The sequence below is a fragment of the Danio rerio genome, chromosome 11 (assembly GCF_052040795.2).
Source record: "Danio rerio strain M-AB ecotype USA chromosome 11, GRCz13ab, whole genome shotgun sequence".
NCBI lineage: Eukaryota > Metazoa > Chordata > Actinopteri > Cypriniformes > Danionidae > Danio > Danio rerio.
This window is the reverse complement of record NC_141031.1, coordinates 31,507,471-31,533,745: the sequence shown is the minus strand read 5'-3', so window position 1 is coordinate 31,533,745 and position 26,275 is coordinate 31,507,471. Positions and strand designations below refer to the sequence as shown.

General features: G+C 34.7%; 1 protein-coding gene across 2 annotated transcripts in view; it reads left to right on the top strand.

Moving 5' to 3' along the window:
* Window positions 1-26,275, top strand: part of igsf21a (immunoglobin superfamily, member 21a) — a 439,822-nt gene that overhangs the window by 155,132 nt on the left and 258,415 nt on the right. For both annotated transcript variants that reach the window (NM_001278321.2, NM_001034184.2), the window contains 1 exon segment: window positions 16,036-16,148. In NM_001278321.2, coding sequence (NP_001265250.1) covers window positions 16,036-16,148 — 113 coding nt within the window.

Below are 26,275 nucleotides of genomic sequence, written 5' to 3'. Positions count from 1 at the left end.
TTACTGTATTTTTTCTTGTCTTTTTTTCAATCACAAACTAGTTTCAAATATTTTTTTTGCTCAGATGGGATTTAGGGAATCTTGTTTTTTCATGCAGAAATATTTTAAAACATTTTATTTTTGTAGAATAAATAATAATATATAACCACGCTTCTATAAAAGCGTTCAGAATACAGATATAAATAAAAATAGGACGTTTGGTGTATGTAAGTGCTGCTGAAGTGGAGATTTATGGCTCAGTACAGGACAAAAACCTCATTTTGAGAGTACAGCCTTTAAAAATACGCATTGAAATGGAAATCTACAGACAAAAGAAGCTCTCAAAAGTCTACTTTAAACGTTTTCTTTCCATTAGACTGAAAAAAAAAAAAATTATGAAAAGCCAAAGAGCACACAATCTTACAATTGATTAGTGCATGAAAAAAATGTTTTAAGCCTCCAGCGTCTAACTTAAAAAAAGGGAAAATTAGAAAATAAATATAAAAATATATAAATTATTGTGGCTGTAGAAAACAGGAGGCATTGTGTCTTTATTGCACCAAGGTTGGTCTGTACAGGACAACGGCGTGTCCAGAGACTCAGGGACGTTGTCACTGTTTTTGCTTAAACCTCAAGGACACCTTGTTCATTCACCAGGGATGACTGGACCTTCACGAAGGAGAGTCATTAATGCTGGGTTTATGGGTGGTGATGACAGGTGTTATTAGCATCAGGTGCTAACGAGTTGCCAGTAGCAGTACACTGTCATCCCCACTCTTGTGCATCCTTTTATGAGATAAGATGTTCTTGAAAATATTGATCTTTTGCAAAAAACGCAAAATTACCCATTATGTTTTGCGTGTATGCGTAGGAGGATGCTTCGAATGTCCGGTCGGCAGTTTGATGCTTATAATCAATCCAATTTGGACAACTTTGAAACAATAGTTTTAATCTATTTTACTGTTTTACTATTTTACTGTACTATTTTACATTGCACTAATACTGCTGTTGATTAGCGCCACCTCCTGGACTGGTTCTTTAAAAATGTTGTCTAATAGAAATTAAAAACATCTGCAAGTTACCGTCAAAAAGCATATTGTGCCATTTAAATTTCTCTTATCAATTACGTAAAAAACAGCTTAAACAAATTTAATTTACCAAAATTGTTTCTGTCTCACAGAAAAACAAATACTGTGTTAAATACTACACAATAGAAACTAATTAATCATGAACTGCTCTCAACGTTTAAATTAGTCAGCAAAGTATCAGGGATGTACTTTTATTTTTTGGAAATAGCATGACTTAACATTCCATACCTGTTAAGTGTCATGCCAGTAATATGGTTTGCTTTTTAATGCAGTAATGTATTGCGTGTGTGTGTGTGTGTGTGTGTGTGTGTGTGTGTGTGTGTGTGTGTGTGTGTGTGTGTGTGTGTTGGGAGAACTGACGCTATATTTCAGTATCTTATCTCACGGTAGACTCTCATGCTTAAAATGCATCTGACAGAAGTATAACGGCTTTAACACAGCACAAAATCTAAGTTGTGCATCACAAAACACCCCGCCTCTCAAAATGATATTGACTAGCATTTTCTGATCAAGATATACCAGTTATAAAGGCTGTAAACAGAATTTCTAAGCGTTCTACCAGAAGATGCTGATGCTTTGTCGCCCTCCATGCAGCATCACAGTAGAGATCACAGTAGAGTTTTGTTGCTTGCAGCACATGTTTGGCAGTAGAATTTAGCATGTGTTCCCTAAATGCTAATGTACTTTAGGTTAGATGTACAGTATGTAATTTGTTTAGGCCTATCACGGATAAATACGGTATACTCTAAAACTGAGTACATCAATTCAGATTATTCAAGCCATTCATTTAAAATATCGGATTCATTTAGAAAGTAAGCAAGTGATTGGCTTTTTGAAGAAATCATTGGTTGAATTCAGATTAAGCTGAATCATTTAGGTAAGAAACACTGCAGTGTTCTCTGAGATGCGCAAATGGCTTTGTTTGGTACTATTTTTTAAAGGTGATAAATAAAAAAAGTGCAATATTTAGCCCTTGATGTAACTCTGCCATTATTAACCTCTTGTTTAATTGTTGTATTAAAGCTATACCCCATTTGTGATCACATACACATGCTAATTTGTTAGAAAGCAGCATTCATTCTTGTCTGATATCACTTAACTATATTGTATCATATAAAAAATTAACATACAGAACATGAATATTTTTTGCTTCCATAACTTGGAAAAGGATTAGAATTTTCACTGCAATACAATCAGCTTTAAGGTGTGTTTTTATTATTTGAGTGTGTGACATACTCAGTGTCGACTTATATATCAGTAAAACAGCTACAATAAATATTCCACACCTCAATTCTTAATCAACAAACTGTAAATACATCTATAAATACATTCCTATACATGTCAAACTCTGCTATATAATCAAATAAGCATTTTAAATGAATATAAGTAGATAAAATGCTTAAATGTTTACACACTCAGTTTATACTCTTGATGCGTAAATCATGTCAAGCTTATTTGATTTTACCTTTCTTTTTCTATTTACTTCCTGATTGTCGTATCCGTCCCTCAACTTCACATTGCCAGACTGAATACCCCTGCCCATGGGAGCATATTGTTGGATTGGCAGCAGACGGTTATTTGATGTGAGTTTATGCTGGTTAGGACAGGATGCTTACAGTTTGTTGACATCAGAAGGATTGAGCATTGGGGAGACCCAGGTGTGACGGGATACACAATGTGTCATCCGTCAGAGGTTCACCCGGATTGAGCTGATTTCCCAGCAGTCCAGAGCAGGTGTGAATGCACCCTCCTTGGTGATATGAAGACAGGCTTGAGAGGGATTTAGACTGAGGTATGTGCCAAGAATAGTTTGGTTTTAAATCATTTAGATTTAGCTCACAGAACTCCAGTGCAGACTTAAACATGTCCTTTATTCGACTGTAAACAGTATGATAACGTGAATGCTCAACAAATATGGAGATGAGTCATATTGAGGGGATTTTATAACATGGAAAAAATAAATTAAGTTTCACAAACTAATTTCGAAAGAAGCAGTTGGCCTCTCATCTGTAATCATTAGTAAGCCAATCATTAATCCAAACTCACTATGATAGCCTGTCTAAAACTACTCCCTTATCTTCGTTTTTCGCCCACCCACCCCATCTCCTCCTTTTTCCTCCTTTACCAGGGGGAGCCCTCGAGAGCTACCTGATCTTGTACCCCCTTACATGCTCATTGACCAGACAGTTGCCCTGGGCTCAATTATCTCCAAGCTCAGGGTCCTATCCTGGGACAGCATGCCAAACCTGCTATTATTATCAAGCAATATTCAAAGTGTGAACTCTCAAAAAGAGAAAATAAAAATTGTCTTGAAAAATTATTATTTGTTTGTTTTTAAATGTTTTAGTTCATTGGATTTTAATTACAGAAACTAGTTTGGTCTGTGATGCTGAATTTTTGGCACAAGAGTAAAGTATTCTACTTCGTTGTGATGTAGTAAATGCTTTCTTTGGTCCCAATCACACAGGGGTGTGTTTCCTAAAATCATCGTTAACCACCTAAGGTCGCAAGTTCTGTCTTTACAAACATAGTTTGTTGATTTGCCCTTTCCCAAATCCATCGTTCCAAGAAACATTCGCAAACTGCCTCGCAAACTTGTACGCTGGGAACTACACCTCTGAAGCTGTAGTTAGAAGCATAGTTCCCAGTTCTATTCTCAGTTATCCCTCCTATGCCCTATTCCTTTCAAACCTTCCAACATTAAAAAAAAAAAAATACTCTTAGGTGTAATTTGCTTTTTAAAGTATTTTTACAGTTCAGTTTTAGCTATCCTCATACTGACAATTGCGTTCCCTTTGTAGTGCACTTTATAAACATTCATGACTTTTGAACGCGGCCATGGCTCGGGTAACCTATTGTTTATAAGCAAAATTTACGCTACGTTTCCAAAGTTTGTGAATATATATATATATATATATATATATATGTGTGTATATATATATATATATATGTGTGTATATATATATATATATATATATATATATATATAACTATATACATATATATATAACTATATACATATATATATATATATATATATACATATATATATATATATATATATGTATATATATATATATATATATATATATATATATATATATATATATATATATATATATATATATATATATATATATATATATATATGTATATAGTTTAATGGTTTTAATTTATAGTAGTTTGTTTATTAAGAAATGTATCTGTAGCCTAATGAATGCTATTGGCCTATTGGTTTGAAGATTTCTGCAGTGGTTTGAATTTTTCGATTTGTCAAATTGTAAAAGTGGACTTATTTATTAATTTTTTTAAATAAACATGATTCTACTTAAAAAAAAAACAACAACAATAATAATAATAATAATAATTATTGTTGTTGTTGTTATTATTATTATTATTATTATTATTATTATTATTGTTATTATTATTATTATTATTATTATTATTATTATTATTATTATTATTATTATTATTATTATTATTATTATTATTATTATTATTATTACAACTAAATTTTGTTAAGGAAACATTGGCCAAAACGACTTTTTTAAGTGTATGTAAAACCATATAACTTTATACAAACAATTATGGGCATTTTCTCTTAAGAAGTTTTTACTCCATCCCATTTTAGAGCATCGTTAAGGAGGTTTTACATTTTATATATATATATATATATATATATATATATATATATATATATATATATATATATATATATATATATATATATATATATAATTTTTTTATATTTTTATTTTTTGTAATTTTTTGTAAAAAAAAATTTGTAAAAAAAAAAAATCTCCCGATTTATGTGGAATGATTTTGGAAATCTGCAAATTTCTGCGTGAGCAGATTCCGTGTGGACCTAGTTATAAGTAACGTGGTTCAATTGATAAATCTGCAATAGATAAACTACGGTTATGGGGAAACCAACACAATCTCACGGCAATTCGTAAGTTTTTCATTTAGTGGCTAATTCGTATGAATTCGTACAATCTAATTCGTACAATTTAGTACGATTTGCTTATCCCCCAATGACGGTTGGGGTTAGGGGTGGGGTCAGGTGCCACGCCTCCTGATTAAAATCGTACCATTTCATACGACTGAACTCGTAGGAATTCGTACGAATTAGCCACTAAACTGGCAAAACGTAAAATACTTACGTTTTCTCGTGAGATCAGGCTGGGGGAAACACTCATAACTACATTGTTCGTTTCTCAAACGATGCATCATATTATTACAGTTTAGAGTTATGGCGTTGTTTGGGAAACACACCCCAGAACAGGATTTGGCACACTGCACTACCTTTTTTATGTTGCTAGGCAACCGATGAGTCTTTCAGTTTGATCAAGGATTATACCATGAGCACAATAAAGTCATTGGCTTGTAAACTGTCATATTAGCAGAAACTGAAAGAAAATGGACACACAGAGCCACCACAAGTCTCTCTTCCAATATTGCAGTTTCCCATCATAATGCAATTTCAAATGTCCTGAAGAAGTTTTAGGGGAAAAAGATTGGGAAATCAGTAGTAGACTGCCAAGACACACATATACACAAAAAGGATGACCATTCTGCTGGAAGGTGTTATGAGGTTGATGCAATTACAGTTGACGTGCATGATGTAACGAAGTAGAAATTGAACTGCTTGTGTGGTTAACAGTTACGTCAATACCAAAATGAACTTCTAGGCCAACTCCCACATCATCGCTCCGTGTAATTGAGTAATCCAGCCATGGTCTTTCCTTAAGCTTGCTCTAGCGGAGACTTTGTGGCTTAGCTGAGCCTGACCGTTTGCCCATGGGTGAAGATATTGGAGAATCAGTGAATCTGTCCAAATGCTGCGCTTCCCACTGTGGTGGTTTGCCCTATTAAAAGATTGTGTTTGTCGGCTGTCATTTCTTATAAATGCTTATGAAATCTGTATTCAGTTCCCTGTTGGACTTCAATTGGTGGGGTGGGTGGGAGGGGGAGTGTTTGAAATATGTACTGCTCAGACCCAAGTGCACAAGTCCATGTAATAAGCTATTTTAAAATCCCTGCTCATGGCACTTTCCATATCAGTAAGTCACGCAATATCACACCATCCTGCTCATAGCCATTTTTCAGCCCAAAAATTAGCATGCAAACACAAAAGCATATACAAGCTCTCGCTAAGGAGGCGGCTACCGTAATCGTGATCGGGTGGGAAACTGTGTCTCATTTGAATTTCAAAAGCGGAACGATTAACAATGCCAGAGAAAAAAAAAAGATCGGACAAAAGAAGTGTGTTACATCAACCTGCTTTGTACAGCACTGGCTCCATTTTACAACTTGTAATTTATTCTTTAGACACTATTGTTTAAGCATTGACCCTATAAGGATGCTATTAAGTGCTGGCAGGAGTTAAGTACGTTTTACTAGAGTAGCAGAGACAAGCATTATTTAGTGTTTTGGACAAGTTTAAAGTTAAACGTGTGTGTAAAGGGCTACTGTTTAATATTTGAGGATTGTAAGATTAAAAAAAGGCAATTTTATTAAACAAATCTACATTCAACTTTTGAAAGTATTGTAACAGTAAAGGCTTAGTGGTAACACTTAATTTTGATTGTCCAATAAAGTATTAGTAGACTGTGCTTAATATCTGTTGATACTGCTCCTTAAAGAGACATTTACTGTAGCTTACTATTAGTATCTTTGCAAGCACATGTCAACTTACACTGACCCTAACTCTAACGTAAGAGTCTGTATATAATCTAATGAGAATTAGATGGCATGTAGATGCAATGCAACTGAAACTGAACAAACTGACCATCAAAATAAAGTTTAACCAGCTTAGTTTATATTTCCGTCCAATTAGGGTGGCCAGAAGAGACCAAACCCATTTTAACAGGACAGCCAAGTATTTTGGCTATATTTTCAGTGTTCTGACATGTTCTGAATAACACCATAATGTGTTGGCTTATACTTTGGTTTCCTTAAAATTCTTAATTACTGAGTTCTAGTAGTATTCTTCTGTTATGTAAAAATAGTCCAATCACTGACAGCCCCAGTAGCCTCATGGACATTGTGCCGACATGTAGCACCATTGTACTTTTTGTAATGAAACAATTAAAGCTATTAAAAATAAACTTTATATGTCCTTCTGTTTAGCTATTAAAAATAGTTGATGTTAAAAGGCAAACTTATTGTTTTTAATAATATGTGGACACCTTTTATGAAACTTATTTTAAATTCAAATTTTTGCAATTTATTAAATAAAACAGGCCTCAAATTCAAAACCTATACTCAGGAGATGTGTGGCTTCTGACCTATTACTTATCCAGGACTAATTTTGTATATTTGTTTTGAAATAATAAAATGCTTAGTGCAGTGCAATTTATTTACATTACTTAAGCATCTATAACCTGTTTTTTTTAAAACATTATAAATTCTAAATGATGGATATTAAAGCCCAAAGTGTCTTCTTTCCAAAGATACATGAACTGTGATTGTATACCAAATTATTCAGCCACTGTTAATGTTTTAGTTTAGTGAGGTGAGGAAGCAAAAAAAAAAAAAAAATATATATATATATATATATATATATATATATATATATATATATATATATATATATATATATATATCAATGTATATTGTATATGTATATTTCAATGTATATTTATTCCTAGGTTATTACAATAATGTTTTATTTTGTTTGTTTGTATATAAAAAAACAAATGTTAAATACAGTACAGTATTTCTTTCTCATTACTTCATAATATATAACTTTTCATATATATATATATATATATATATATATATATATATATATATATATATATATATATATATATATATATATATATTTTTTTTTTTTTTTTTTTTTTTTTGCATGACTCTTTCTTTATAGACAATGGACAAAGCTCAAAGTGTCTTCATTCCAATGATACATAGTTTATGTTTATACAGTAGCTCCCTGCGGTCAAGAACTGTTACTATTTAAAGTTAGTTTGTTGTATACTCAAAAGTGCTGGCTATTGACTTGAAATTGCTTGTCATCCTGCGAAGTGACTATTGCAGATTCGCGCATTGCGATATCGATGCTGAAACTATATACTGTATTGTGCAGCCCTAGTCTGAGATAGTCAGCTGCAGAATGAATAAACTACAGAACATAGTCAATAAAACATCTTGTAAACTGTATGTCTCATATACTGAGCAGCATATACTGTTTATTCCAAATCTCCAAATGAGAAATCTGTTCACCCTACATCCAATCCAAACCATCCATACTCCTTTTTATCTATTCTATCATCTGTTCACCTACAGTAGATCAACATGTCTCGACTATTTTTTTTTTCCAAGTGATGATTTTCTAGCTCTTTAAGCATCTTATGTTTAACTCTACTTAATGATTTGACATTTAAATAAAAATACCACATATGAACATGCTGCCTGCACCAGTTTCTCCAGACTCTCAAAGCTCTTTATGGATATATGGGTGCTAAGTGGAAGGGATTTTATTTGAGAGCTTCAGCTCCTTTTAATGACCTGTAGCTCTCGAGGCTTATCCATTCAAATCTCCTCCAGCGTAAAGATCCCTCGAGCGTGATGATTAAATTAAGATTCTTTAACAAGCACATGGAGGTGCAGCTCGATCTCAGAGACAATGCTCCACATGTTGCATTGGCAGGCCATTTTACGGTAGGAACCTGTCATTTCAGATTGACTCTTTCCGACAGAAGACAGATCAAAATCAGGGTGACTCTGCACAATTTTGGCCATGATTTGGGGGTTTGAGACAAGATTTCTCTTATCTTAGACAGATGATTAATGACCATTGTGATCATATTTCATCTTTAATGAAATTCTGCCAGTGTCAGAAATTACTAGGCATGGTCCTGCAGAGACTTCTTCCATGATGACAAAAACTAATAGAAGAACAGAACCTGATTGGCATAGTTATCCTCTCGCAGACTGCTTGATTCTCAGACCGTTTGACCACCATATCAATGATAATATCCATATTGTGTATCTGTCAACAAAGCAACCATAAAGGGGAGTTAGTTTAATGTCATTGGACTTGAACTTGAATATTGGATAAAAATGTGGGTTTTTTCAAACTTCTGGTTTTATGATAAGGAAAGTTGTACGCTAGTGCTACATCAGCACTTGATTTCATTTGGAAGGAACAAACTAAAATGTTAGAAACTTGATCACTGAACCTCGAAGACTATATGTATATATTTTTTCTAAAAAAAAAAAAAAAAAAAAACGGCAACATGTATGGGAGGGGGGTTGAGAAGACTTCCACTGCAACAAATTACATCACCTAGCTAATAATTCAGAAAAATATAATGGTTACTCAAAGTCATGGGGCAGAACTCCAAACAGGTCAATTACCGGAGAAGTATCAATTATAACAGATATAATTTCTGAAAATGAATTGAAAACAGTCTCCCAAAAAGGAAACAAAGCAGGACAGGTCCAGAACATGTGAAAAAGATTTGCAGGTTGTCACAGTTTGGATCAATAGCATGGACATGTGAGCCAGATTACACTTAGACCAGTGAACTCTGTGGACTACTTTGCATTGTAGAATCTCATGACGAGTACAGACAGATGATGTATGGATCTTTTGTAAAATAGTTGACCAAATATCTTCAGTATGTGACACTTTTAACACCATTTGGAGGTGTCAATGTTGCTGAGCAATATATATAAAACAATGTGAGCATTACTGCCTTGAAACTTCTCTCCTGACCTTGAAAATATAATAGGCTGAATCGTAGAAAAGCTGAATTAAGATCGTGTGTAGGGTCGATTCGAGATTGCGATCTTTTTTTGATTAATCGTGCATCACTAGTAGACTCTTAACAATTTCAGCCATCATATGCACATTTATTGAGTCCAAAAGATTCATTTGTGTCTAGACCTAAATGTGCATGTGTTCATCATTAGTATATATTAATTTAGCATAATATATTTGGTAATCATTATATTGAAATGTATTCTTCAACTAAATTCTGCAAATGCCAAAATTTTCGATTCAAAGTCCAACACTCCTGCAGTGTTATAACAACACCATCAAGCCAAAAATCAATTATTTTGAAACTTATTCTGAAATTAGCACCTTATTCTAAAATTAGTTAGTAAGTTTTAAATACTTCGGTTTGGAGGAACCTTCATTATAGTTGAAAGTGCCATTTTGATTGCTTCTATTTGGAAAGTGGTACATGTCCTCAGTAACACAACACAGCTCAGTGCTTCTTGCTTTAGGACCCAGGAACCGACTCAATTTCTAGAAGTCAAAGTTTGGAAGAAAGTGATTTCTTAGGGTTCAGGCTCCATCACAGTTTGGGAATTTTGAAACTAAGTGAGGTCGCGGATCTGCTGGAATTTGTTCCTATCCTTGCTCCCTTATTTCCCTCGAGGCTTAGAGTGAGCTGCTCTGTCTTCCGCTGAGATAAATGTACAGAATTGCCAAGTCAATTCTGTCAGTCTGACACAGTGATAAGGCCTTGGCCGATGCAGTGAGCAATTGAGCTGTTTTGTCTGACAAGAGCTAATTGAGACCTCAAGATGGACAGATTATTGAAAAGTACGGAATTGGTCTGGCGAATCACTCCGTCTTTCATTCCTAGAGCATTCTGAGGCATAATGATTCACGCTCACATACTTGCTTGAGCACTTGACAACAATTGTTGTTGGGTGCGATGCATAATTCATCAGGAGACTTATAAACATTAAATAGGTTTTAGAGGCAGTGTTGACCTCAAAGCGCGGTGGGATCTTGAGGAAATTCTTCAGTGGGCCTAAAAATGTTTTTACAGCATTGATAAAATGATGAGTAATATCTAATGTGACATGCCACTGTAGGTTGGGTGTAAACACAAAAGATATTTAACTGTAAAACAGGAAGTCAATGAGGTAATCACATAAACCCGCCAACTGTGGGATTTCCCATTGAATATGGCAATAAACAAACATTTGTGTATTAGAATATTTAATCACTCCCCTAGAGAGCTTTCAACACCCCATGTTCCTCATTTCACATCAAAATCCAATACATTTTCTGTTAAATGATTTGCCGCTTAAGGTAAATTAGCTGATTGGCAGAGATCGCTAAAGAGTTTTATTTTAATATGTCCCCCACTATGAAGGACTTAATTTCCCAGCATGCACTGGCATGTAAGATTGGATATCTCCTTGCGAAGTAATGTTCCAGATGAACATGAAACATCTGCAGTTATTATACCCGCCCGTAATGGAGATTGAATGCATCAGGGGCATATTAGGATTTGGTACAAACGCGAAATAATTACAGTGAAATAAATAATCAGCCGAAGTTTTCTCACATTGATGTTCTGAATCTCCCTCTCCTTTCGCTGTCTGTGTTAAGAGGAGTATTTACTGGTTAGATGGATAGACTGTGCAGTCAGTAGGATCCAGGCCACCTGCTAGGCAGATAGAGAAAGTGCTCACTAGAGCAGGACGTTCCCATCTTCATCCTTAAGAGGCGAGAGCTCTTCCATTTGTCATTCATGTCTACATCCAAGCATTTTGATAAATGTGTTTTCATTGTGTCGGAAATGTGATCAACTTTGTAATTATGCTCATTAACTCTCTAAACCGGGACCACAATGCATTTTAGTTGATCAGGAATGATCCGCATATATGGATTAGGTGTATGTGTAACTGCCTTAGTTCTAATAGCACTGCTTCGAGCAGGATTTGAATCCACGTCTCCAGCATGGCAGGTGGGAATGCTAACTAGGATGCAAAAGATTGCAGCTTCTAACATCAGTCACTACTGTGCTTCTTGAAGCCAGGGGAGTGAGGTTTACTCACACAGCTTCTACTAGTTGGCCTCTGGTACACTCAAAACCCAAACATCATCTTTATCCAGGTCACGACACCCTTTTGGTTCTATTTACACCACTCCAAGTGGGATTCTAACTGGCATAAGAGGCAGGCATGGTAAAAGGGTGCTAAAACTGCAGTTTCTAGCGTCAGTCACAAGTGCACCCGTTGAGGCCAGGGAAATGCGGTTTACTCACACAGCTTCTACTTACTGACCTCTATTACACTCCGCAAACAAACATCTCTCACATCTGGGTCATGGCACCAACAAACCCTTCCACTTCTACTAGCACAACTTCAAGTGGGATTCAAACTGGCACAGGGAGTGAAGTTTACCCACACACGTTCATCTACCTTCCCTCCATTACACAAAACCCACCCACCACTTATTCTCATCTGGGACACTGCACCAATATAGAACTTAAAGTTCTATTCAGACCAGGAAGATTGAACATGGCATGTTTGGCATCTGAGGTGAGGATGCCAAAAGGACTCTACTTGCTGGCCTTCATTACACTTCTAAGCATCGATTCTGACTGGGTCTCTCCACCAATAAACCTCTACAGTTCTATTCACTCGTCTCTGATTGGGATTTGAAGTGGCATCTTCAGCATCAAAACACTCAGCTAAACACTCAGCCTTTATGATGTTACTAGTATGATGTCACTTAAGACCGAGGGAGCAAAGCTTACTTCTAGTTAAACTCACCACTGAAATGCCATTTTAATCCGGGTCACGGCACCAAGTAAACCAGTATTAGCATAGCAAAAGTGAAAAGTGAAAGTAAGTGAAAGAGGCCAGAGAAATGAGAAATTGTTCACATTACTTAGTTAGTTAGCCTGTTACACATAGCCTTTTGTGGAAGAATTTGTTTTTCCCAGCATTCTTTGAAATGTGTCACAGAACTTTCTTACAGTAGTGCATAAATAAGGTCAAATAATTAGCATAAATAGTCAGATATGATGTGATCATCAAAATAATTGTGTGTTCTAATTGTGGCTAGCAGGATTTGAAGTGTTAGTTTATTTGTGGGGTGGGACTGCCATAGCCAAGCTGATTTGGAGACAAAATTAAACAGATGGCAAAGTGTCCATGCCTTAAGTGTAATTAATGGAGCAAAAGAAGCTCCTTCACACTTCTGTGTGTGTGTGTGTGAGTGTGTGAGTGTGAGTAAAGGTGAGTAAAGGGAAATGCTGATGCTGTTCAGAAGATCTAAACTCAAGAATGAGGTTCTAACGTCGACGCACTGTATTTTTAAAAATTATTACATTTCAAAAAAAAAAAAAATTCCTTGTTTGATACTCTAGAAATTCTAAATCCTTTAAAGAGTTAATCAAGGTTTTGGGGGCTTTTAAATTTTTGAATATTAAGAGAATAAATAATGTTTTTTCATAAAATTTTTCATTACACAAAGTTCATGTCTAAAGATAAATGGCACAAAAGCATCAAGGGCGTGTCCGAATCCACTTTTGTGATTTTAAGGACAAAAAAAATCCTGGTGCATGGCCTAACAGAGTTGAGCTTATTCTCTTAAAGAGTTATAGGTGTGGTTTGAGAATGACGTGCAATAAACCAATCAGAGTCTCATCTCCCATTCCCTTTAAGAGTCAGTTGCATCGTGCCTTGGTGCATTTGCTATTTATATGGAGCCTCCTCCATCTGGCCTTTTTAATTTCTCTTTACTTTTACTCTTTACTCCTTTACTTACATGGATAAGGAAACAGTGTTGTACTCACTCCACTGAAGACATCCCTCAGCCTTCATATTTAAATTCATTTGTTAAGTGCAAAGATTTGTTTGAAAATTATTTCTATATTCAGTTCTAATTTTCAGCAAATGAATAAATGAACAATATTAATGAAGTGTGGTCAAAAAAGCAATTTTTATGCCTCAAATAGTAATGCATATGTCTCCAAAACCCGACAGATAGATAAATCTAAGCTTGTTTATACAAAAAAAATGCATATAATAAATAATACTGCTAATAATAACAATATACTAATGCAAATTGTCATGAATAAACTGAAAAAAGCCCCCGGACATGAAGAAGGCATAGAAGTAGTGGTTTTTATATTAATGTAGGAATTAATAATTTCTGTAACATTTTAACACTTAAATTTTTTCACATATATAGGTATTTGTATATTGCTGTACATCCTGTCTGTACAGATCTGCATAGGCGCATAATTAACATGCTGGACTTTAGACAAGCTTTCATTCAGTCAGTGACCCTATTTAAGTTCCCTGAAAATAGCAACATGCCAACACTACGCTATAAAACACCTCCTTTTTAGACCGGAACACCCATGAGTACACAAAGTGGTGCAAATGTATTTGCTATTTACCCAACATGGCACAAAACGTAAAAATTAGGGTTGCTCTTGTCTGAAAATAGCAGCAAATGTCAAAAACATGTCTTGCACCTTAGTGCATTATAGGGCCCCTAAAGATTAACATATGTTTTACTTAGCCAATTTTACAAACACACTAACTATACAATATTTTCTTGCTTTTTATTAAAAAGTCAAGATTTAACAAAAAAAAAAAAAAATACTTAAAGGGCCATGAAACCCCCTCGTTTCAGCAGGGTGTTTTCACACCTCTACTTTGGAAAAAGTCAGAAAAGTGGGCGTGTCCAGCTCTGTTTAGGGGGGAGTGTCGGAAGAACTAAAGTGGGAGGGTGTGGGAGTGTCTATTTGGGCACGCGCGTGTTTCAGAGTCAAAATACACAGACAGGAGAAAGTGATGGTGTTTAACCTACATGGACATCTGTAGTTGAATTATTTGCCAAATTATTAAATGTTGGACTTTAACTGCAGTTTGGCTCTTTCATTCAGGGAATTCATTCATGCCTCTCGCGACAAACGAGATATTTGATTCGAGGAACTGCTCTAAGCGTGTATTTTTCATGCAATGTTTGATAGCGCACGGCGAATGAGAGAAAAAAAACCTCCGCATTTCCCGGAAACTTAGATGCACACGGCAGGTAGCGTCAGAAAGCCACGTGTGTTATTCCGGTCACTAAATGCCGTAAAAGCCCTACACGAGGTTAAAGTTTGGTTGTGATGCTAACGTGTTTACACTCGGTGACTCGGTGCAATAGTTAACTTAGTTCGATACGAGCAAACTGAATAAACAAAGAGCACTGGTCGCTCACCAAATCTGTAGAGACAGGACAATCACCAGCAATCAGAGCCGCGTCTTTATGAAGAGAATACTACAAGCGAATCCAGATCTCAGCGTTTGGAGATGAGAGCAGCTCTCATGTAAACAATAATCCTCCTTAGACACGTAAGTTATTGTTGTTGAGCGTCGCGTACACTGTTAATCCACACGTGACGCCAGCTGCGCTCTCACAGAGAGAAAATGAAAACAAAACTTAACGGCAGCAAACTATAAAAGCAACACTTCACGCTTGTTTTGCCAACACAACGTGGCGTCTCTGTCGTGAAAACACTGTGACACTAATGAATATTAATGAAATTGCACAATAGAGCGCGCTGATTGGTTTGAACCAAGCCTTACTAATAATTATGTCATGACCGTGACGCAGCTTCAAAAATTCGTTTCAAACCGGAAGTACGAATTTGCTTGAAATAACGCAAAAACAACCAATTTACACTTTTTAGTGAAATATAGGCGTCCTAATAGTGTTTATAGCAGTGTGGGACACATATACGACTGTCAACAGCTCAAAAAATGTGTTTTGGTGTTTCGTGACCCTTTAAAGAAATCTATTTAGTTATTATAAATGTATGCATATATATTAATTTAGTTATTGGAAATATTATTTTACTTGACTAAAACTATTTGCCTTGTTATATACATTTTATCATGGAATATTTTGATAATTTTTTTCACTTTATAGATTTTTTATTCAGTGTACAAAAAAGGCTTTTGTTTTGTTGAAGCCAAAGCCTTAGTTTCCTTAGCAACGACATCGTTTTGAGCTGGCATGTTAACTTGTGTCAATTAGTTCCAATTCATTCTGTAATCAGTTCATAATTCTGAATAATATGATCAATTATATCATGAAGTGGTCTGATTTATGATAAGCTTTTCAGTCTGCACCTCATGTATCACCATCTGGCTATTTGGCTTATATTTTTAATAAAAGTGATGTCTTGTTTTGCCTCTGCAGGATATCTAACTGTAACGATAGAGCCATTGCTACCTGTTGTTGTGGGAGAAGCGGTGACTCTAAAGTGCAACTTCAAGACAGATGGAAGATTACGAGAGATCGTATGGTACAGGGTAAGTTGCAGTTTACTCTTAATTTATCATCATTGTTTAAGTTCATAATTTGTTCTGTTTTGAAACTGTTAGTGTGTTAATGTTCAGACTTTTTTAATTGTGTGATCTTGAGGCTGCTCTATTGTTTAATATTAAACATTTCAATGGAATTCTTTCTTGTTATTGATCGTCTGTGGCATTATGTGGTCAAATCTTTAACTGCTGTAAATTAAAGTTGTGAGCCGCCACTTTCATAGCTCTTGTATTTTGCTCTGGACTCAGTTGAGTGATTGCTCTTGTACACAAACCCAATTATTTATTAATGATCTCAGAGGCTGATTGTTTTGCTCAGTGCTGTGGACTTGAATTGTTCAGTTTGTATTATAGTGGAAGTTTCCAGGTACTTAAGTGGTGGGATTTGGTACACAGAGGATACAAAAGGATCGGATAAAGTCCAAAATAAATGAAAAATTGAGGAGAAAGATCATTTAGGTAACTTTGAATGTGGAAATTAGCAAGGGGGTCCTAATAAAATGACCAGATGATGTTGAAAATATTGAAGTGCACAACCTTCTTCAAAATCTCAGCTAAATAATAGGTTGTACAGTATGTATGTATTTTGTTATTCATGTCATCTTTTTTCCTTGTTTATTCATGTTTTTGAATTGCATTATGTGACCTTGGTCTTTCTTGCAACACCTTTTAACCGGGCAAAGTTTGAAAAAAGTGACTTTTAATAACATTCATAATAGTTTAAAGTGATATATGGTCTGGATTGGAGTTGTATATTATAGTACAAAAACCTTGTAATAAACTGCCAGTACATTTTTTTGTTATTTTACAGACCTAATTCTCTATATATTATTTATTATACATTATATTATTTTAAATTACTATGTGCTACTAATATGAAGCTAGATCAGTCTCAAATAATAATAATAATAATTATACATTTGCATTTATAAATGAGATAAATGCACAGCACAATTCATAAATTCACAAGTCCAATTCGTAAATTCAAAACACAATTCATGAATTCAAAAGTACTACTAAACAAGTCATCTATTTAACCGATTCGTTTGAATCAATGATTTCTTCAGTAAGATTGGCTACTAAATGCATTGAATCCAGCCATTCAAGAATTATATGAGATCATCATACTCAATATTAATGTTATTCAGCTTATTTAATTTATGGCTGTTGCATATATGTTAGACCTACACTAAAGTAGATTCTGCTGGTCAATACAAACTCGTTCGCTCCATGCTTTGTGTTTTGAATTTACGAATTGGAGTTGTGAATTCATGAATTGTGTTTTGAATTTACAAATTAGAGTCATGAATTTATAAATTGTCTTATGAATTTACGAACTGGAATCATGAATTTATGAATTGTGCTTTGAATTTACAATTTGGAGTTGTAGATTTATGAATTGTTTTGAATTTACGAATTAGATTTGTGGATTTATGAATTGGAGTCATGAATTTATGAATTGTGTTTTGAATTTACAAATTAGTGTCGTGATTTTATGAATTATGTTTTGCATTTATGAATTGGAGTTGTGGATTTATGAATTGTGTTTTGAATTTTTGAATTAGAGTTGTAAATTTATGAATTGTGCTTTAAATTTACAAATTGGAGTTGTGGATTTATTAATTGTTTTTGAATTTACAAATTGGAGTCGCGAATTTATGAATTATGTTTTGCATTTATGAATTGGAGTTGTGGATTTATGAATTGTGTTTTGCATTTACAATTTGGAGTTGTGAATTTATGAATCGTGTTTTAAATTTACAAATTAGAGTTGTGAATTTATGAATTGCACAGTGCATTTATAAATTTTATGAATGCAAATTTATTATTTTTTGATACTTATCCTGCTCCAAAATGCTATGCCAATAAATGTCAGTTGAATTTTCAACATCAAAAGTTGAAAGGTCCCATAATGCAACTGTAAACAAATGGAAAACACTTGTGAATTGCAAAATCTGAAGCAGTATTACAGTGGCTGTGAACTAACTATTAGAGTAAAGCGATTTTTACATTTTTACAGTGTTCATTTATTTATTTACAATATTTGAAAATTACGTTTGTTGATGACAGTGGCCCTTCACTTTTAATAATTAGCCAGTCATGATGTCCCCACTTATGTGGATCCCAGTCTAATGCTTCACATTATACTACTGACTATTAGTGTATTGTAAAGCAATGAACAAATGGATTGTTTAAGCCTTTACAAGAGACATTTAAACAAATGAAACCATATACAAATTAAAACCAGTTTCATGCAAAACCATTATTGAAAAATCTATTCTGGGGTCTGTAGAACCATATACTGAATCAATAAACAGTAACAAAAACGGTGATGTAATTATGCTTAGACAGATGGTTGAGGCCTTATCTGCAAAACACTGTCTTTGATTCAACCTTCTGTTCGCAAATGCAACGCATCTACTGTCTACAGACTTGTCTTTTGCAAATGCTGACCTTTCCAGGGAGAACAAAAAGAGATTAATAGCACTTTACATATTAGCTATGGTCTCATACATCATACTGAATGGTTAGACAGTCCCACCGAATCACTACATGTTCCTGGAAGCTTGTTTGTTAGTACAAGGTCTCTCCTGCGCATGATTGGCTGTTTATTGCATGGATGAAAGTAGGTGTTTTTGTTGACATGGTTATTAATGATTGAGAGTAAAATTATCTAAATATTCTACAGCTTATATTAGACTTTATTACAGTTGGTACACCTGTTCAGCTGCTTCTTTAGGTAAATATCAAATTAGCCAATTACATGGCAGCTGCTAAATTTAGAAATGTACAGTTGTTGGTGCGCTTAAAGGGATAGTTCACAAATATGCACTACCTGACAACAGTCTTGTCACCTATTCAAGTTTTACGAACAACAAATGATAACTTGACCTTGGTCATTTCAGAAGTGTCTTAAATAAAAGGTAAAGGCCTCTATATTACGGTTATTTAACCTAAATAAAATATGATCATGCCTTGATTATTAATAATTTAATTTGGACAGTAAGGTCTGACTTTGCTTAGGCAAAAGTCTTGTCACTTAACAGAAATAATGTACAGTATAGAATATAAAGTCACAGTGCAGTGGAAAAAGAATGAATATTGTGCATGACTCCCATGAGCTTGGAGGACTGCATCAATACATCTCTGCAATGAATCAAATAATTTATTCATAAAGTCATCTGGAATGGCAAAAAAAGCGTTCTTGCAGGAATCCCAGACTTCATCAAGATTCTTTGGATTCATCTTTAATGCCTCCTTCATCTTACTCCAGACATGCCTAATAATGTTCATATCTAGTGACAGGGCTGGCCAATCCTGGAGCACCTTGACCTTCTTTGCTTTCAGGAACTTTGATGTAGAGGCTAAAGTATGATAAGGAGCGTTATTCTGCTGAAGAATTTGCCCTCGATCTCCTGTGATTTGTAATGCAATAGGCAGCGCAAATGTCTTGATATCTCAGGCTGTTGAAGTTTGCCATCCACTCTGCAGATCTCTCGGATGCCCCTACTGCATTGCATACTAAATGTAACCCCAAAACATTATTTTTCCTTCACCAAACTTGACTGAATTATTTGAGAATCTTGGCTCCATGTGGCTTACAGTAGATCTTATGCTGTATTTGTGATGATTGGGATGCAGTTCAACAAATAATTCATCAGAAAAATCTAACTTCTGACAGTTTTCCAAACAATCAACTAGAAGTCAAGTTATTATGTGTTCCTCTTACAACTGGGATTGATAAGACTTTTGTCAGGTAGTGTGTATATATAGTTTCTTGCTTCTGTTGACCTCAAAATAAGATACTTTGATAAATGCTGGTAGCTGGCATCCATTTACTTCTGTATTATTAAAGACCATCATCAAAACAACCCATTAGGTTCAATATCAGAATGGGAAAGAAAGGTCACTTTAAAGGATAGTTCACCCAAAAATGAAAATTACTCATTATTTACCCCAAGTGGTTCTATATCTTTTACGAGTTTCTTTCTTTTGTTGAACAAAAAAAAAAGGGAATATTCTAATGAAAAAAAAGCTGCGAACCTCATAGCATTTGCTTTTTGTAGTCAATGCCAATGGTTACAGGTTTTCAGCGTTCTACAAAATATCTGTGTATCAATATGATCTAGTGTTTAACAGAAGAAACTCATAAAGGTTTGAAACAAATAAACGGTCAGTAAATCATATTTTGTGTGTGTACTATGCCTTAGGGTGACTTTAAATTTGGAAAATGGGAGTGCAACCTCATACTAGTAAGGAGTGCCTAATAAAGTGGCCAGTTAGTGTGAAAAATGGAAAAAGCAGTCTTTTTTTACTGATCCAATTTGTGTGATCACGAACTGATTCAAATCACACACTTCTGATTGGCTTTGCAGCTGAGAAGAAATGTCTATTTGCACAATGACAACCACAATTTAACAGAAGCGGCTCTGCGGGCAGAGCTGTCAAAATTGCCTATTGGCGTCTGATCAAAACCGCAAGGTGGTAACATGAACCAAACCGCTGTCTCTGGTGACCGCTGATCATCACTGGGCCCAATACATTATAAATCAATTATCTGCTCCTGGCTGCCGGAGTTTCTTTCATTTCAGCCTTTTATTTGACTAAACCGTCGACTTGTCAATTTTTTCTTGTGTTGGAAATGTAACCCTGGTTGAAATCCACCTTCGGGATTTACAATATCTAATCAACAACTCTGGCGTGTGACACAGAGGCAGTTTGAATAAGAGATTGCAGCTGTGGGTTGTTCATTACTGGGACACTGTTATCTTGACGGACGGTGTTTGAGGGTTTTGTAATGCACACCGCAGTCTGACTTCTCCTTTAAGATCCTCTGTCGGTCTGAGGGCTTCCTCTGCTGCTCAGATAAAGGATATTGGTATGGAGAGGCTCTTTAAACAGCCCTGCCAGAAAGCACTCATGCCAAATTGAGGCTTGTTGCCTGATTGGAGGATTCGTTTTCATCTTAATAGCTGCCTCTGCTTCAGGTCCATGACAACAGCAAATCAAGTTTTGAGTGGAGTGTGCATTTCAATATCCACTGGCGGTTTACATGCATAATATGTGATGAATGAAAGCTAGTTCACACTGCTCCAACAAAGGCTAATAATTGTTGGAATGTGCTGTTTTTGTTGGAGCAAAACAGAAAAGATTTATGTAAAACGTTGTTATAGAAATTTCAAATGGTGGTGTTTGATTCAGCAGTGTACTTTAGGTACTACGGGGTATTAAAATTGATCGTTCACCCAAAAATTTTGGCATCATTTACTCACTCTTCACTTGTTCCAGATCTGTCTGAGTTTCTATCTTCTTTTGTGTTTTAGACAGCAGTGTTATCAGTTACTTTTTCTGTTTTTACTCTGGCATAAAAATAGTTTTAAACCATTTCAGCATAATATAAACAGCTCCATCTCCAGCCAAATCACTTTTTTTTTTTAATGAATCATTTGAATGTGTGATTCAGTAATACACTTACCGGCCACTTTATTAGGTACACCTGTCCAACTGCTCGTTTACGCAAATTTCTAATCTGCCAATCACATGGAAGCAACTCAATGCAATCTCTGAATGCACAACACATCGAACCTTAAGGCGGATTGGCTACTGCAGCTGAAGACCACACCGGGTTCCAGTCCTGTCAGCTTAGAACAAGAGACTACAATTCGCACAAGCTGACCAAAATCAGACAATGGATAATTGGACATTGCCTGATCTGATGAGTCTCAAATCTGCTATACGACATTTACGACATTCGTATGTTATAGTCAGAATTTGGCATCAACAACATGAAAACATGGATCCATCTTTATCAACAGTTCAGGCTGGTGTGGTGGTGGTGGTGTAATGGTGCGATGGATATTTTCTTGGCACACTTTGAGCCCATTAGTACCCATTGAGCATCGTGTCAACACCACAGCCTACCTGAGTATTGTTGCTGACCATGACCATTTATATATGACCACAGTGTACCCATCTTCTGATGGCTACTTGCAGCAGAATTATGTGCCATGTCATAAAGCGTAAATCATCTCAGGCTGGTTTCTTGAACATGACAATGAGTTCACTGTGCTCAAATAGCCTCCACAGTCACTAGATCTCAATCCAATAGAGCACTTTTGGGATGTGGTGGAACAGGAGATTCGCATCATGGATGTGCAGCCAACAAATCTGCAGCAACTGCGTGGTGCTATCATGTCAGTATGGATCAAAATCTTTGAGGAATAGCTCCAGTTCCTTCTTGAATCTATGCCATGAAGGATTAAGGCAGTTCTGAAGGCAAAAAGGGGTCCATCCTGGTACTATTAATGTGTACCTAATAAAGTGGCCAATGAGTGTCCATAAAACAGGAACCACTGGTTCAAATCCAGATTGGACTGGGTAAAGTAGACCCAAAAGTATTACATTGGTGCCATGACCGGATGTGAGTGAGGTTTGTTCCTTAGGGCCTAATTACACCAAATCTTAAATGAATAGTAATAGTAGGTTAAAATTTTTGGTTTTATTTCTTTTTGCCAGTGAGATAATATGAAATAAAAATAATTCAATAATTTAAATAAAATTTATATATTTGTGTACTTAATTTTTTGAGGGAAGGCTACACTGCAAATAACTAAGTTTGCTGTTTGTTCAAACTACTTATTTAAAATTAGCTGAAGCAACACACTTTCATGGATTTTTGGGGGCAAATTAATTGTTTTATGTTCAATCTACTTCATTTTGTAAAAACTGATTAACTCAATTCCTTTATGTTGTCCCAAGACAAATTGATTTTGTAGAACCCAGCATTTTTTAACTTTTTTTTTTTTTTACAAAGAAAAATTGTAGTGGTTAGATGATCTTTTGGCAAAATAATAATAATAATAATATTAATAATAATAATAATAATAATAATAATAATAATAATAATAATAATAATAATAATAATAATAATAAAACCAGAATTGGTGAGCACAGATTTAGAACATCATGATGAATCCTACCTACCACATCTACTAAATCTCTGGAAGTTTTAAGTTTTAATGCAAACAGTAGTCTGAATGCATAAAATCATCCAGAGTAAGTGCAATATTTCAGAAAGACTTTAATTAACACATCCATGTCCCTGTTTCCCAGTCAGGCTATTGGAACGGGCTTTTATAAAACTACAGACAAACCTCTGATGCCTTGATAATGCACCATGGGTGATGCCAAAAATAGATGGAGAATTCACTTTGAAGCTGTTTTATATTACGCCCATGAAGCTGGGCGCGAGCTTGGAATCCTGGGAAGGCCCATGGAGAATTTTCCTCAATGAAACGGCTGGCAGTTCATCTCACGTTGTGCTTGTACTGATTATGTCATTCTAATGAAGAGATACCCTCGGCCCCGTCCCACCGGGCAGCTCTACGGTGACGGCTGCTAACGCTGAGTTTCCGCCTGACTGCCTGTTGAGTGCCACTCTGAATTACCTATGATCTCAGCAGATTAACCCTCTCTTGCTCATTACTCTTCACTAAAGAGCAGGTTTGCACATGCTGGGTTGTGGTTCTGTCCCAACAGAGAGAGTTTAACAGCGATTTGACCTCTGGACTGCGGTGGATTAATGCAGTGGGCTTTTATGTTCCGCTGAAAGGTTTGCTGTAAAAGGTTGTGGAGTTTAAACTGGTTATGGATTAGTTAGATACTTTTTTTATTGTCGTCTTGTCAGCAAGATCTGAACACTTCAGAGTATTGGACTAAAGTGCATATGGAAGCTTGCATTTGAAATGATCTCTCACACTAAAAAAAATTAAGCCAGTTGAACAAAAAAAAAAGCATAATCCTCATTTCCTTTCGCCTTTTCTTGTTCGCTAAACTTTTAGAAAACAGCTGCATTGACCTAAAGTTATTTGTCAATAATACAAAACATTTAGTTGGGTTAACATAAGATCATTGGTTTTCTGGAGAAGTGAACTACTCTGTAACAAAACTTAAGTTGTGCCAACTGATTTTTTTTCTGCATAACTGGAATAAATAAAAAAAAAAGCAGAATCCTTATTTCCTTTTTTTCTCATGTTCTCTTGGAAATTGGTAATAAGAAGTAATACATGATCAGAACAAACAAACAAAAAAATATTAATAATAAAAAACAGACAAAATTGTTACAAAACATTTATGAGACACAGAATTAGAAACAGGGCTGGAGGCAAAACAACAATAACAGTAAACAAGACAAGGATCAAAACATGGCAGGTCAAACAGGGAAAATGCTTTCTAATGCTTCACATGGAAAAACAAGACTCAGCAAAGAGTCTGTGTGAATGAGGTGTCTTTATAGTCATAGTAATGAGTCCATCATGTGTAACTGAAACTGGTTCCTCAATTTGAATTATAGTTTGAGCATTTGATTTGTCATTTAATTATTACAGGATTTTACTGACTTGTTCATGTAAACTAAATATCAACTACATTTGATTTCTCATTTGAGAATGCATTTTGATTTATTATTTGATCATTTGAGCATTTGATTTATCATTTGGGCAGTTGTTTTGAAAGTTTGATTTATTATTTGATCTTTTTAGGCATTTAAATTTTCATTTTAAATCTGTTAGGAAATAATCTTCCATATACACATATGCATAACAGTTAAATCAATCAGTTAAAACAGTTGCTACGCATAAAACATTAGCATTTGTTTTTGTGGAGTGAACTAGGTAAATGTGAGATGAAAATTCACATTTAGAGTCTTTCTGCAGCTGTGACCCCCCCCCCCCAAATAAAAAAATAAAAATGACAAAATAAATAAAAGATAAATTACAAATGGATAATAATTTCAAATTACATTAGAATTATTGCAGTAGCACTTTGTTGTTGTTAATAAAAATAACATTAATGTTATAATTGGTGTTTCTATTTTTTTGTCATTAGGGTTAGAAATACTGATTACCTCATTTTAAAGGAAGGAAGTTGGCAGAAGCTTTTCTGGGTGAACTTGCAAAGTTTTGTTCACAAAACTAATATTTTTACCTTAATGAAAAAAAAAAAAGATTTATGTGAAGTAAATGTGTTAAGATATATTTTTACAGATTTTTCCAAACCAGCAAAAAAAAAAAAAAAAAAAAAAAAAAAAGCCAAGTAATTTCAACTTTCTTCAAGTTGGATTTTTGCAGTGGATAAAGTAAAGAAAATAAAGGTTGATAGGCTACAGGTCACATGGTAACCTAAATTAACACTTATCATATACCACTAATTTTGTGGAAGATTTTAACCGCTAAACAATAATTTTAATTTTTTTTAAAACTAGTTATAAACTTTTGTCAATTCTGATTGTGTATTTCCTCAGAAATTCGAGTTTTTCCCTACATAGATTTTGTTTTTCTTTAAAATAAGGTTTCACTTGTTAATGTTAGTTAATGGTTCTAACTTGAACTAAAAATGAACAATACATAAACAACATTTATTAACCTTAGTTAATATAACTAAACCATTATTAAAATCCAGAGTCATGCTTGTCAACTGTATTTAATGCACTGTGAGTTAACATGAACTAACAATTAACAACTTTATTTTTAATAGCTAACATTAGCAGAGAAAATTGGATATTGTAATAAATGTATTATTCATTGTTTCTTCATGTTTGATGTCTAATACTTTTATATTGTTAAGTTGTTAAGTGTTACCATAAAATGTAATTGCATTTAGAAGGAGAGAAAGAAAAGGTGTTGGAATAAACTTAAAATTCAAGGAAGAAAAATATTTAGCAGTCTATCTGTGCCCAAGGCTTTGAAAGCAATTATTACCTGTTATGGTGTTTGTATTCAATAAAGCTTCAGATTAGGCAGATGGGATGACCCACAAAATAATGGAAAACATGCAGTTTTAATCATTTAATACAAGTTGCAAAATACTGCCAAGCAGCCCAGGCTGATGAGAATAACACAGCATAATAATGATCAAAATTATTCAGAATACTGTGAGGTGAAAATTTGCAAATGCCATTTTTTATTTATTATTTCCCAGGCAGAAATAAGCTTCCATAGTAACAGACTTCAATGGCAAGCTGCTTGAAAACTGTCTGATATTGTCGAGTCATCAACATAATGCTTTTTCAAGGTGAGCGTTCGTTGAAAAGCTGAGAATATCACTAAGCAACATCT